The sequence below is a fragment of the Mustelus asterias genome, chromosome 7 (assembly GCF_964213995.1).
Source record: "Mustelus asterias chromosome 7, sMusAst1.hap1.1, whole genome shotgun sequence".
NCBI classification, from domain to species: domain Eukaryota; kingdom Metazoa; phylum Chordata; class Chondrichthyes; order Carcharhiniformes; family Triakidae; genus Mustelus; species Mustelus asterias.
The window spans coordinates 18,346,942-18,359,956 of NC_135807.1; the positions used below are offsets into that span (position 1 = coordinate 18,346,942).

The following is a 13,015-nucleotide window of genomic DNA, read 5'->3' on the forward strand; positions in this document are numbered from 1 at the left end:
CATTAACTTATTTCCCTCCTCCTCATCCTGTTGTTAAAAGCCTGCTAGCTTGCAAGAGGTACAAGTAGTAGCAAAAAAATGAACGACCCAGTTTAAAAGGCACAGGTGAAGTGAAAGGAGTGGAATTAAATTTGCCCAAATTTGTCAATGTTCCTTGCACAGTATGACCTACAGATTGATTTTATACACACAGTATTCCACATATAGCTCACCAAATTGGTACAACCAAATTCCCATTCTCTTAGTCTTCAGATGGGAGAACAAACACACCATCAGATCAAGGCTGTGAACTACAGACCAGATTTATAAAAGACAACATATACACCGCAGCCATGGGAAAATTGGAAATGTTCTTTTAAAGAATTTTCAATCAGCCCGAACGCTTAAAACAAAAATGCAAAGAGAAAGATGGAACATTGTATATGTTTTTAGTTTGAGAGGGAGAGGTGCCGGAGGATTGCGGATGTGGTTCCTATTTTCAAGAAGGGGAATAGGGATAGCCCAGGAAATTACCGACCGGTGAGTCTAACCTCAGTGGTTGGTAAGCTGATGGAGAAGATCCTGAGGGACAAGATTTATGAGCATTTAGAGAGGTTTAGTATGCTCAAGAATACTCAGCACGGCTTTGTCAAAGGCAGATCGTGCCTTACGAGCCTGGTGGAGTTCTTCGAAAATGTGACTAAACACATGGACGAAGGGAAAGCGGTAGATGTGGTTTATATGGATTTTAGCAATGCGTTCGATAAGGTCCTCCATGCAAGGCTTCTAGAAAAAGAGAGAGGGCATGGGATCCAAGGGGCCAATGCCCTGTGGATCCAGAACTAGCTTGCCCAAAGGAGGCAGAGAGTGGGTATAGATGGGTCTTTTTCTAAATGGAGGTTGGTCACCAGTGGTGTGCCCCAGGGATCTGTTCTGGGACCCTTGCTGTTTGTCATTTTCATAAATGACCTGGATGAGGAAGTGGAGGGATGGGTTGGTAAGTTTGCCGACGACACGAAGCTTGGTGGGGTTGTGGATAGTCTGGAGGGCTGTCAGAAATTACAGAGGGACATAGAAAGGATGCAAGACTGGGCGGAGAAGTGGCAGATGGACTTCAACCCAGATAAATGCGTAGTGGTCCATTTTGGCAGGTCAAATGGGATGAAGGAGTACAATATAAAGGGAAAGACTCTTAGTACTGTAGAGGATCAGAAGGACCTTGGGGTCTGGGTCCATAGGACTCTAAAATCGGCCCCACAGGTGGAGGAGGTGGTTAAGAAGGCGTATGGTGTGCTGGCCTTTATCAATCGAGGGATTGAGTTTAGGAGTCCGGGGATAATGATGCAGCTATACAAGACCCTCGTCAGACCCCACTTGGAGTACTGTGCTCAGTTCTGGTCGCCTCATTACAGGAAGGATGTGGAAAAGATTGAAAGGGTGCAGAGGAGATTTACAAGGATGTTGCCTGGATTGAGTGGCATGCCTTATGAGGATAGGCTGAGGGAGCTCGGTCTTTTCTCCTTGGAGAGACGTAGGATGAGAGGAGACCTAATAGAGGTATATAAGATGTTGAGAGGCATAGATCGGGTGGACTCTGAGGCTTTTTCCCAGGGTGGAAACACAGGTTTAAGGTGCTGGAGGGTAGGTACAGGGGAAATGTTCGGGGGAAGTTTTTCACACAGAGGGTGGTGGGCGAGTGGAATCAGCTGCCACCAGTGGTGGTGGAGGCAAACTCGATAGGGTCTTTTAAGAGACTCCTGGATGAGTACATGGGGCTTAATAGGATGGAGGGTTATAGGTAGGCCTAGAAGGTAGAGATATGTTCGGCACAACTTGTGGGGCCGAAGGGCCTGTTTTGTGCTGTAGTTTTTCTATGCTTCTATATATTTGGTTTTAATTATAGCTGATAAAGTAAAGTTACTTTCCAAAAAGCCAAGTGTATTCAGAAGCAAAATGCCAAATATTCCAAAAAATGGAAATGGTTCCAGACTCAGCTGTAATCAATTGGTGGAAAGGGTGGGGGTGGGGAAGAGACAAGATTCCTGCTCAGGAATCTGAATCTCCGGAAAAGATATGTTGGGCTTGGAAGATTCACCAGAATATACCAGGGCTTAAATGCTCACGTTATGGTGCAGGTGTCATAAAGCCGGCTTGTATTCTCTAGCGGTTAGAAGATTGAGGGGAGCTATTTAATAGCGGTGCTTCAAATGCTCTGAACAAGGAACCACAATCTTAAATAAATGACATTTTCAAGATGGAGCTCAACAGTTTGCACTTTAAGGTGCAATTAGTCTGTATACTTAATTCTCTCACATGGAAAGGTTTATTGAAACACTGGAGTTTTTGCTGAAATACAAGGCAATGAATTTGCAACTACAGTGGAATCCTACGAACATATGAATTAGGAGTAGGCCATTCGGCCCCTTAAGCCTGCTCTGCTGTTCAACAAGATCATGGCTGATCTGATTGCAACCTCTTGCCTTCCCCCAATAACCTTTCACCTCTTGCTTATCAAGAATCCATCTACCTGTGCCTTAAAGCGGCACCTTATTTTTAAAAAGTGTTCTAGATTCTTCCACAAGAGGAAACATCCACCCTGTCAAGACTCCTCAGGATCTTAAGGTTTCAATCAAGCCACCTCTTACTCTCCTAAACTCCAGAGGGTAAAAATCTTGTCTTTTTGCATAAGAGAATCCAGGTATTAGTTGAGTAAACTTTCTCTGAATTGCTTTCAACACATTCACATCCTTCCTTAAATGAGGCTAATACTGTTTATTAGGGAGAGTCAACATGGCTTTGTGCGTGGTAGGTCATGTTTGACCAATCTATTAGAGTTTTTCGAGGAGGTTACCAGGAAGGTGGACGAAGGGAAGGCAGTGGATGTTGTCTACCTGGATTTCAGCAAGGCCTTTGACAAGGTCCCTCATGGGAGGTTAGTTAGGAAGGTTCAGTCGCTAGGTATACATGGGGAGGTAGTAACTTGGATTAGACACTGGCTCAATGGAAGAAGCCAGAGAGTGGTTGTGGAGGATTGCTTCTCTGAGTGGAGGCCTGTGACTAGTGGTGTGCCACAGGGATCGGTGTTGGGTCCATTGTTGTTTGTCATCTATATCAATGATCTGGATGATAATGTGGTAACTTGGATCAACAAGTTTGCTGATGATACAAAGATTGGAGGTGTCGTGGACAGTGAGGAAGGTTTTCAAAGCTTGCAGAGGGATTTGGACCAACTAAAAAAATGGGCTCAAAAATGGCAAATGGAATTTAATGCAGACAAGTGTAAGATATTGCACTTTGGAAGGACAAACCAAAGTAGAATGTACAGGGTAAATGGTAGGACTCTGAAGAGTGCAGTTGAACAGAGGGATCTGGGAATACAGGTACAGAATTCCCTAAAAGTGACGTCACAGGTGGATAGGGTCGTAAAGAGTGCCTTTGGTACATTGGCCTTTATAAATCGGAGTATCGAGTATAAACGTTGGTGTGTTATGGTAAGGTTATATAAGGCATTGGTGAGGCCGAATTTGGAGTATTGTGTACAGTTTTGGTCACCTAGTTACAGGAAGGATGTAAATAAGGTTGAAAGAGTGCAGAGAAGGTTCACAAGGATGTTGCCGGGACTTGAGAAGCTGAGTTACAGAGAGAGATTGAATAGGTTGGGACTTTATTCCCTGGAGCGTAGAAGATTGAGGGGAGATTTGATAGAGGTGTATAAGATTTTGATGGGTATAGATAGAGTGAATGCAAGCAGGCTTTTTCCGCTGAGGCTAGGGGAGAAAAAAACCAGAGGGCATGGGTTAAGGGTGAAAGGAGAAAAGTTTAAAGGGAATATTAGGGGGGACTTCTTCACGCAGTGTGGTGGGAGTGTGGAATGAGCTGCCGGATAAAGTGGTAAATGCGAGGTCACTTTTAACATTTAAGAAAAACTTGGACGGGTTCATGGATGAGAGGGGTGTGGAGGGATATGGCCCAAGTGCAGGTCAGCGGGACTAGGCAAAAAATGGTTCGGCACAGACAAGAAGGGCCAAAAGGCCTGTTTCTGAGCTGTAATTTTCTATGGTTCTATGTACACAATACTCCAGATGCTGCCTTACCAATACTCTGCATAACTGAAGCATAACCTCCCTACTTTTGTAATCAGTTCCCCCTTACAACAATAACATTCTATTAGCTTTCCTCAAATCTTGCTGTACCTGCTTACTGGCCTTTTGTGATTCATGCACCAAGACACACATCTCTCTGCACCTCAGAACTCTGCGATCTCTTACATATAGATAACATACTTCTTTTCTTATTATTCCTGACAAGATAGACAATTTCACATTATACTTGCCAGATTGTTTCCCACTCTCTTAAGCCTATCAATATCCCTTGTAGCCCCCTTATGTCCTCTTCACAACTTACTTTGTCTCATTTGCAAATTTAACAACCATAGCTTTGATATAAATGACTTGGATGAAAGCATCAACGTAAAAAGTTGAGGCCCCAGAGTGGCAAACCCACTCATCACATCCTGCCAACCAGAAACCTGCCATTTAAGCTTATTTTCTGTTTCCTATTCTCATTACAGTTAGGAAGAATATTACAATTAAGAGTTTGGTGCAACGAACATCAAACATAACTGAATTCATGTTATTTAAATATGGGGGAGATGATGGTGTAGTGGCAATATTACTGGACTAATAATTCAGAGGCCCAGCCTAAACACCCCGGGGACATGGGTTCACATCATAGCAGTTGATGGAATTTAAATTGATCTTTTGTTTCGTTATTTGTTCTTTCACTATTCAATTTTGCTCACACCATCATCCCTTTTCTCATTTCATCATTTGTTTTCCACCTTTTTTTGTCTCTGACACCCACCAACCATCCCACCCTCCTGCCATACCTCAGTACCTGCTTTCAACCCATCACATTTCTAACTTCTGACAGTTTTGGTGAAAGGTCACTGACCTGACGTTTATAACTCTCGTTTTTCTCTCCAAAGATGCTGCCTGACCCGCTGAGTATTTCACAAATCTTTACTGGGGGGAAAATGCATCTACCTCTGCATTATTCATCCCCTTCCCCAGCCAAACAAATCAAATGGCTAAAGTGTCAATGTGTTAACCAATTTTTAAAAAAAATGCATCTTTCACAATAATACTATATTTAACATCTCTCACATTTCTAATGATTTCTACACTACATTCAGCACTCTCTCGTTTCCTTCTCTATGAACGGTATGCTTTATCAGTATATCGCGCAAGAAAATACCTTTCACTGTATGTTAATACATGTGACAATAATAAATCAAATCAATGATTTCATTGCCCAGAAGGCTTCAGCCTCTTCCAAAATTGAAATCAGTGTCAAGTGTTTGTGACACTGAGCAGAATTTGACTTGTGGAGTCGGAGCAGATCCAGCATACCTCATCCTTCAGGATGTATCAGTGCCGTTCAATCTGTTACACTGAATAGCAGATGTGCTACTTCACTCATTACATTTTAATTACACTGAGAGATTGTAGGTGGAAGCTGTAAATATTCTAATGCAACCATGTTATACTAGACATGAGACTTCTTTTTCTACCCAACGTCAGAGCGTCCATTTTTCAACAATCTCAGTGGCCAACACGTGTAAATTTGCACTAGCAATCTCACTGGTCAAATAACTTTCCTACATTGGATTCACTGGGTTTTAGACTAACGTCTATAAGTGCAGGTGGGCGGGAGGTTAGGGGTTCAACAGGTCTCAATTTTTACGTGACCGTTGAGCTCCAGCTCTGTGCAAAGCCCTGAACAAGACCCCTCCTCAATACATAATCATGATGTGGAGATGCCAGCATTGGACTGGGGTGGGCACAGTAAGAAGTCTTACAACACCAGGTTAAAGTCTAACAGGTTTATTTGGAATCACGAGCTTTTGGAGCACTCCTCGTTCATCGGTGAATCCTGATTAAATGTGCACTCACCTGATAAAGGAGCAGCGCTCTGAAAGCTCACGATTCCAAATAAACCTGTTGGACTTTAACTTGGTGTTGTGAGACTTCTTACAATACAGAATCAGATATAGCAGTGATCAGTGGAGCACCACTGCTGCTATTCCAGAGGTGGAGTCTGAAGAAGGTATACAGCCTTACTCCATGCCTTGAGCAGCAGATTTGCTGGTTTCCCGAGTTTCAACCAGCTCTGGAAATCAGACGACCCGAGTAGCTGAAGTTCGGTGGCCCTGGATGGTGACTGACAAAGCAGCCTGAATCTGAGCCACTATTACTACAAAACAAAGGAACCTTGAGCTGAGAAATCACTTCTATTGCACAGATGGGCCCATCAATCGTTGGGATTGCAGCCCTAGCTTGAGCTACTTGAATTAACAGCTGCCACATCACAGCACTTGGCATTGAGAGGATGCAATAAGTTGTACTGTGCAAATCAGTGCACAGTGCTTCCAAATACCCATTGCAGCTTCTGATTCCACTCTCAGTTCTTCACAGAGGCTCCAACTGTTGTCAATAAGAAACATCATTGGTCCACAACGAAGAATTGGACAGCCTAACTTCATTTAGGTAAATTAATTTCCAACACAGATCTAATAATAGTCTTAGAACTTCAGACTTGCAAAACTAAAACCTCACTTAGCCTTTAATTCTCATTCTCTTGCTACTTTTTTCCCTTCAAGCACGCTATTCCCCAATTCCTGAAGTTCCAGAAGGGTAAAATCAATCGACGTTAACCTGTCTAAACTGTTCAGGGAGAAGTACTGTTTCCAAGTCGAATTCATTGTCCCCATTTTTGGTCATTGGTTTGATTACTCCAAGTGAACTTCTCATCAACGTTAACATTTCAGGTTGATGATCAGAAGTATTAGAAGTATCTGATGAAGGGTCACCCACCCAAAATGTTATCTCGGCTTCTCGTCACAGATGTTGCCAGACTGGGTTTAAAGATTATTTATTAGTGTCACAAGTAGGCTTACATTAACAAGTAATTACTGTGAAAATCCCCTAGTCACCACACTCCGGCACCTGTTCGGATTCATGGAGGGAGAATTTAGCATGCCAATGCACCTAACCACCACGCCTTTCGGACTGTGGGAGGAATTCGGAGCACCCGAAGGAAACCCCCGCAGACACAGGGAGAACGCTCAGACTCCACACAAAAAGAGTGACCCAAGCCGGGAATGGAACCCGGGTCCCTGGCGCTGAGAGACAGCTGTGCTAATCACTGTGCTGTTGTGCCGAGCAGTTCCAGCATTTTGGTTAGCATTGCTACCTCAGCGCCAGGGACCTGGGTTCGATTCCCGGCTTGGGTCACTGTCCGTGTGGAGTTTGCACATTCTGCCTGTGTTTGTGTGGGTTTCCTCCGGGTGCTCTGGTTTCCTCCCACAATCCAAAGATGTACAGGTTAGGCGCATTGGCCATGCTAAATTACCCCTTAGTGTCAGGAGGTTGGTAGGGTTATGGAGATATGGGCTGGGTGGGATTGTGGTCAGTGCAGACTTGATGGGCCGAATGGCCTCCTTCTGCACTGTAGGAATTCTATGATTCTATTATTTATCTCAGATTTCCTGCACTTGCAGTGTTGTGCCTTTGAACTTTTCACCAAGTAGTCAAAGATAATCCATTCACAGTCAACTCTGTGACTATCCTTTACATATGGGGAATATAGAAGACTATATAGGAACAGCCTGTTCCGAATGCCAGTGGCGTTTGCTATCAAATAAACCTGTTGGACTTTAACCTGGTGTTGTGAGACTTCTTACTGAATATACAAAAAACAACAGAACACCCACATCTCAGAATTAGTAATTGACTCAAAAATATTTATCCAAATATATTCAGGAGTACATGAATTAAATGCAACAAAATCATGGCAATTATTCACATTCCAGATTACTCAGATCTAAACATGTTTATAAACATGTTTATAACTTCACAATAATGTGGACAGATGCTTTAGTATACGTGGGTGTCAGGAAACAGATTCAGCAACATTCATATAGCACCTTTAACAAAGTAAAACATCGCAAGGCATTTTAAAGGAGCATTACCAAACCGAATTTGACATCGAGCTACATCATGAGATTGCTTGGTCAAAGAGGTAGGTTTTAAGGAGTATTTTAAATGAGGGAAGGTAGTGAGGAAATCCAGTTGAGGGCCTCAGTAGATGCTATTAGAGAAGCAAGGAGAACATGCCACTCTGCTTTAATACCGCCTTCCCCAGCAGCTTAGAGTTATAGAGGTTTACAGCATGGCAACAGGCCCTTCGGCCCAACTTGTCCATGCCACCCTTTTATTTTTAAAAACCCCTAAGCTAGTCCCAATTGCCTGCATTTGGCCCATATCCCTCTATACCCATCGTACCCATGTAACTGTCTAAATGCTTTTTAAAAGACAATTGTATCCGCCTCTCCTACTACCTCTGGCAGCTTGTTCCAGACACTCACCACCCTCTGTGAGAACAAATTGCCCCTCTGGACACTTTTGTATCTCTCCCCTTAAACCTATGCCCTCTAGTTTTAGACTCCCCTACCTTTGGGAAAAGATATTGACTATCGAGCTGATCTGTGCCCCTCATTATTTTATAGACCTCTATAAGATCACCCCTCAGCCTTCTATGCTCCAGAGAAAATAGTCCCAGTCTATCCAGCCTCTCCTTAGAACTCAAACCATCAAGTCCCGGTAGCACCCTAGTAAATCTTTTCTGCACTCTTTCTAGTTTAATAATATCCTTTCTATAATAGGGCGACCAGAACTGTACACAGTATTCCAAGTGTGGTCTTACCAATGTCTTTGACACTACAGAGAAAAAAAAACCCAAACTAAAAGGAAACTGTTGATCCCTCTTCTGTGGCACATCACTGGTGCTGGAGCTTAAAATGTTCTTTGCAGACACTGACAGGGTGTACGGTTCAAGGGTTATTGGACTCTAAACGTTAACTGTGTTTCTCTCTCACCACAAGAACTGTCAGACCTGCCGAGTTAATCCAGCATCTTCTGCTTATACTAAGTAAACAAAGCATCCACCCTCCAGTGCCAGGTACCCCTGGACACTGGGATACCCACCACCTTGCCCCTTCCATGCTTGGGGGGGGGGGGGGGGGTTGGTAAACACTAGGGGTTGTTCTTGAACACAGTTCCCAGGATGAGGTTGGGGAGATCCCATACAATGGATGACTTGGATCAGTGGGGAGATCATGGACCATGGGTGCTTCAGAATATTTGGGAGGGGTGGGGGAATCTGGACATTGATGCCACAGGGTGTGGGGTTCTGGGCAGCAGGTGTCCCACTGTGCGGGAGATTCTGGACATTGGGTGTCCCAGTGTGTTGGGTGAGGGGGGAATCTGGACACTGGGTGCCCCAGTGGGTTGGGTGGGAGGGGGATCAGGACATTGGGTGCCCCAGTGGGTTGGGTGGGAGGGGGAATCAGGACATTGGGTGCCCCAGTGGGTTGGGTGGGAGGGGGATCAGGACATTGGGTGCCCCAGTGGGTTGGGTGGGAGGGGGAAATCAGGACACTGGGTGTCCCAGTGGGTTGGGTTTGGGGGGGGGGGGGGGGGAATCTGGCCACTGGATATCCCAGTGTGTTAGGTGGGAGAGGAGATCTGGACACTGGGTGTCCCAGTGTGTTGGGGGGGAAATCTGGAACTGGGTGCTCCAGTGTGTTGGGTGGGGGTGGGGAGGTTTCTGGAACTGGGTGCCCCAGTGTGTTTGAGGGGGGGGGGGGGGGGAAAGAGTCTGGACACTGGGTGCCCCGGTGTGTTGGGTGGGATGGGGTTTGGGGGGGAGGGGGGGGGGGAAGATCCTGGAACTGGGTGCCCCAGTATGTTGGTTGGGAAGGGGGGATTCTGGACACTGGGTGCCCCGGTGTGTTGGGTGGGATGGGGTGGGGGGGAAGAGATCCTGGAACTGGGTGCCCCAGTATGTTGGTTGGGGAGGGGGGATTCTGGACACTGGGTGCCCCAGTGTCCAGGTGGGGGGTGGACTATTGGGGCTTGAGTATTGGGGGCTTGAGTATTGGGGGCTTGAGTATTGGGGGCTTCCTCCCCCTCCTCCCCCACACCTACCCACGGTGGATTTGCAGGCCTCGCTGAAGGTGTCGTCCGTGAAGCGCTCCATCAGGCTGGTCTTCCCCACTCCCCGGCTGCCGATGATGATGACCTGCAGCTTGTAGTCGGCCGGCCGGGGCGGCTGCCTCCTGCGGCGGGAACTGGCAGGGCTCGGCTTCGGAGAGGCCCCGCCGGCCTGCAAGCTGTTGGCCGAAAGCGACCGGGAGTTGGAGCTCAGGCCGCCGCCGCCTCCGGGCCCTCGCCTCTTGGGTCCGGCTGTCCGATCCATCGGCCTCGCTACCGCCGCCTCTTCCCTTCCGCCAACAACAATCCGCCACCTGGAGGACCCGACCACACTCCTCCAGTATCCCACATAGCACTGCGAAGCCGCCTGGAGGACCCACCCCGACTCTTCCAGCATCCCACATGGCACTGCGAGGGCCGCCTGACGTCACGGCCCGCTCCTTATTAATATTAAAGAACTGCAGCATTGCCACAACCCGCCAGGGGGCGGTAGAACAGGGATTCAGGCGCCATTTACACGCGATTTTCACTGAGTGGGTTATGTGCGTTAGTTATGTGTGAACAAGTTGCATTTATATAGCACCTTTGATGTAGCTAAACATCCCAAGCCACTTCACAAGAGAATTAAAAAAACAATTTGACACTAAATATGGTCAAAGATGTATGATTTAAGTTTTGAAATCTTATTCATTAGCGTCGCAAGTCAGCTTACATTAACACTGCAATGAAGTTACTGTGAAAATCCCCTGGTCGCCACACTCCGGCGCCTATTCGAGTACACTGAGGGAGAATTTAGCATGGCCAGTGCACCTAACCAGCACGACTTTCAGAGCTGATTAGGTGCATTGGCCATGCTAAATTCTCCCTTGGTGTATCCAATAAGGCGCCCCGGAGTGTGGCAGCTAGGGGATTTTCACAGTAACTTCATTGCAGCGTTAATCATAGAATCCCTACAGTGCAGAAGAAGGCCATTTAGCCCATCGAACCTGCACCGACCACAATCCCACCCAGGCTCTATCCCCTTAACTCCACTTATTTATCCTGCTAGCAGCCCCCCCCCCGCCCCCGCCCCCCCTCGACACTAAGGGGCAATTTATCATGGCCAATCAACCTAACCTGCACATCTTTGAACTATGGGAGAAAACTAGAGCACCCGGAAGAAACCCACACAGACACAGGGAGAATGTGCAAACTACACGCAGACAGTCACCCAAGACTGGAATTGAACCCGGGTCCCTGGCACTGTGAGGCAGCAGTGCTAACCACTGTGTCACCGTGCCACCCCACAGTAACAATGTAAGCCTACTTGTGACACTGATAAATAATCTTTAACTGTGGGAGGAAACCAGAGTACCCGGAGGAAACCCATGCAGACACGGGGAGAACATGCAGACTCCACACAGACAGCGACCCAAGCCAGGAATTGAACCCAGGTCCCTGGCGCTGTGAAGCAGTGCTAATGACTGTGCCATTAAGATTAAGAGGTAGGTATTAAACGCTGGCCCAGGCAGCAATTGCCTTCCTTGAAAGGGAGCATGCAGTGTCCATGGGCACCATGCACGTTGGGTGTGTATTATTGACCCTTTTAATCACCTTTTGATTTGATGTTTTAAGTTTAATTCCTGCTTTGTTTTTGTTTCCTTTAAGGGGCTGCCCTTCTTGCTTTGTCCCTTAGTTTATTTAATTTAATTGTTTTGCCATCAAAAAGAATGACAGCGGTGCCTACATCCCCTGAACAAGTTAAAAAAGTGCAGAGAGGGTATTCTAGAACCTAGGGCCTAGACAATCAAAGCTACTGACGCCAATGGTGGAACAATTTAATACCAAGTGCAGACATACCAATTGGGAGCAGGAATGGGCCATTCAGCCCCTCAAGCCTAGAAGATCATGGCTTATCTGATTGTGGCCTCAACTCTACATTCCTCTCTACCTGCAATATTCTTTGACTCCTTTGTTAGTGAAGAACCTATCTAACTTAACGTTGATGTCAGCATTGGACTGGGGTGGGCACAGTAAGAAGTCTCACAACACCAGGTTAAATCCAACAGGTTTATTTGGTAGCACGGGCTTTTGGAGCGCTGACTCACCTGATGAAGGGACAGTGCTCCGAAAGCTCATGCTACTAAATAAACCTGTTGGACTTTAACCTGGTGTTGTGAGACTTCTTACGATAATGTAACGTTAAAATTATTCAATGATTGTTTTGCTGGGGAAGAAACTTCCACAGACTAATGGCCCTCTGAGAAAAAAAATTCTCCTCATCTGGATCTTAAAGGGGAAACTCCTTTTTTTTAAACCATGTCCCCTAGGTCCAGTCTCTCCCACAAGGGGAAGCATCCTCTCAACATCCACCCTTAATCCCATTAAGATCTTATTTTTTAAAAATTCATTTGTGGGACATGGGTGTCACTGGCTGGCCAGCATTTATTGCCTATCCCTTGGAGGGCAGTTGAGAGTCAACCACATTGCTGCGGTTCTGAAGTCACATGTAGACCAGACCAGGTAAGGAAGGCAGATTTCCTTCCCTAAAGGATATTAGTGAACCAGATGGGTTTTTCTGACAATCGGCAGAAGTTTCATGGTCATCATTAGATTTTTAATTCCAAATATTTTTTATTGAATACAAATTCCACCATCTGCCCTGGTGGGATTCGATTCCGGGTCTCCGGAACATTAACGGAGTTTTTGGATTAAGAGCCTAGCGATAATATGATGAGGCAATAGCTTTTCAATAAGATCACCTCTCCTGAACACGAACGGATACAACTCTAACCTTTCCTCAGAGGCTGGAGGAGATTATTGGCGTAGGGAGGGGTGTGGCTATGGAGGGATTTGAAAACATTTAAATGTGAAATGTTGCAAAGACTTGGAGCCAATGCTGGTCAGCGAGTGCAGGGGGTTTTGGATGAACGGGGCTCGATTCGAGTTAGGACGTAAGCAGCAGCGTTCTGGATGACCTCGAGTTCACTGAAGGTGTGGAG

General features: G+C 46.1%; 1 protein-coding gene across 1 annotated transcript in view; it reads right to left on the reverse strand.

Moving 5' to 3' along the window:
• Positions 1-10,412, reverse strand: part of rab12 (RAB12, member RAS oncogene family) — a 33,471-nt gene extending 23,059 nt beyond the window's left edge. The window contains exon 1 of the mRNA XM_078215725.1: positions 10,029-10,412. Within this exon, the coding sequence (XP_078071851.1) occupies positions 10,029-10,299 (271 nt within the window). The 5' untranslated portion in view covers positions 10,300-10,412. The remainder of the gene's footprint in view (positions 1-10,028) is intronic.
• Positions 10,413-13,015: the final 2,603 nt, after the last annotated feature.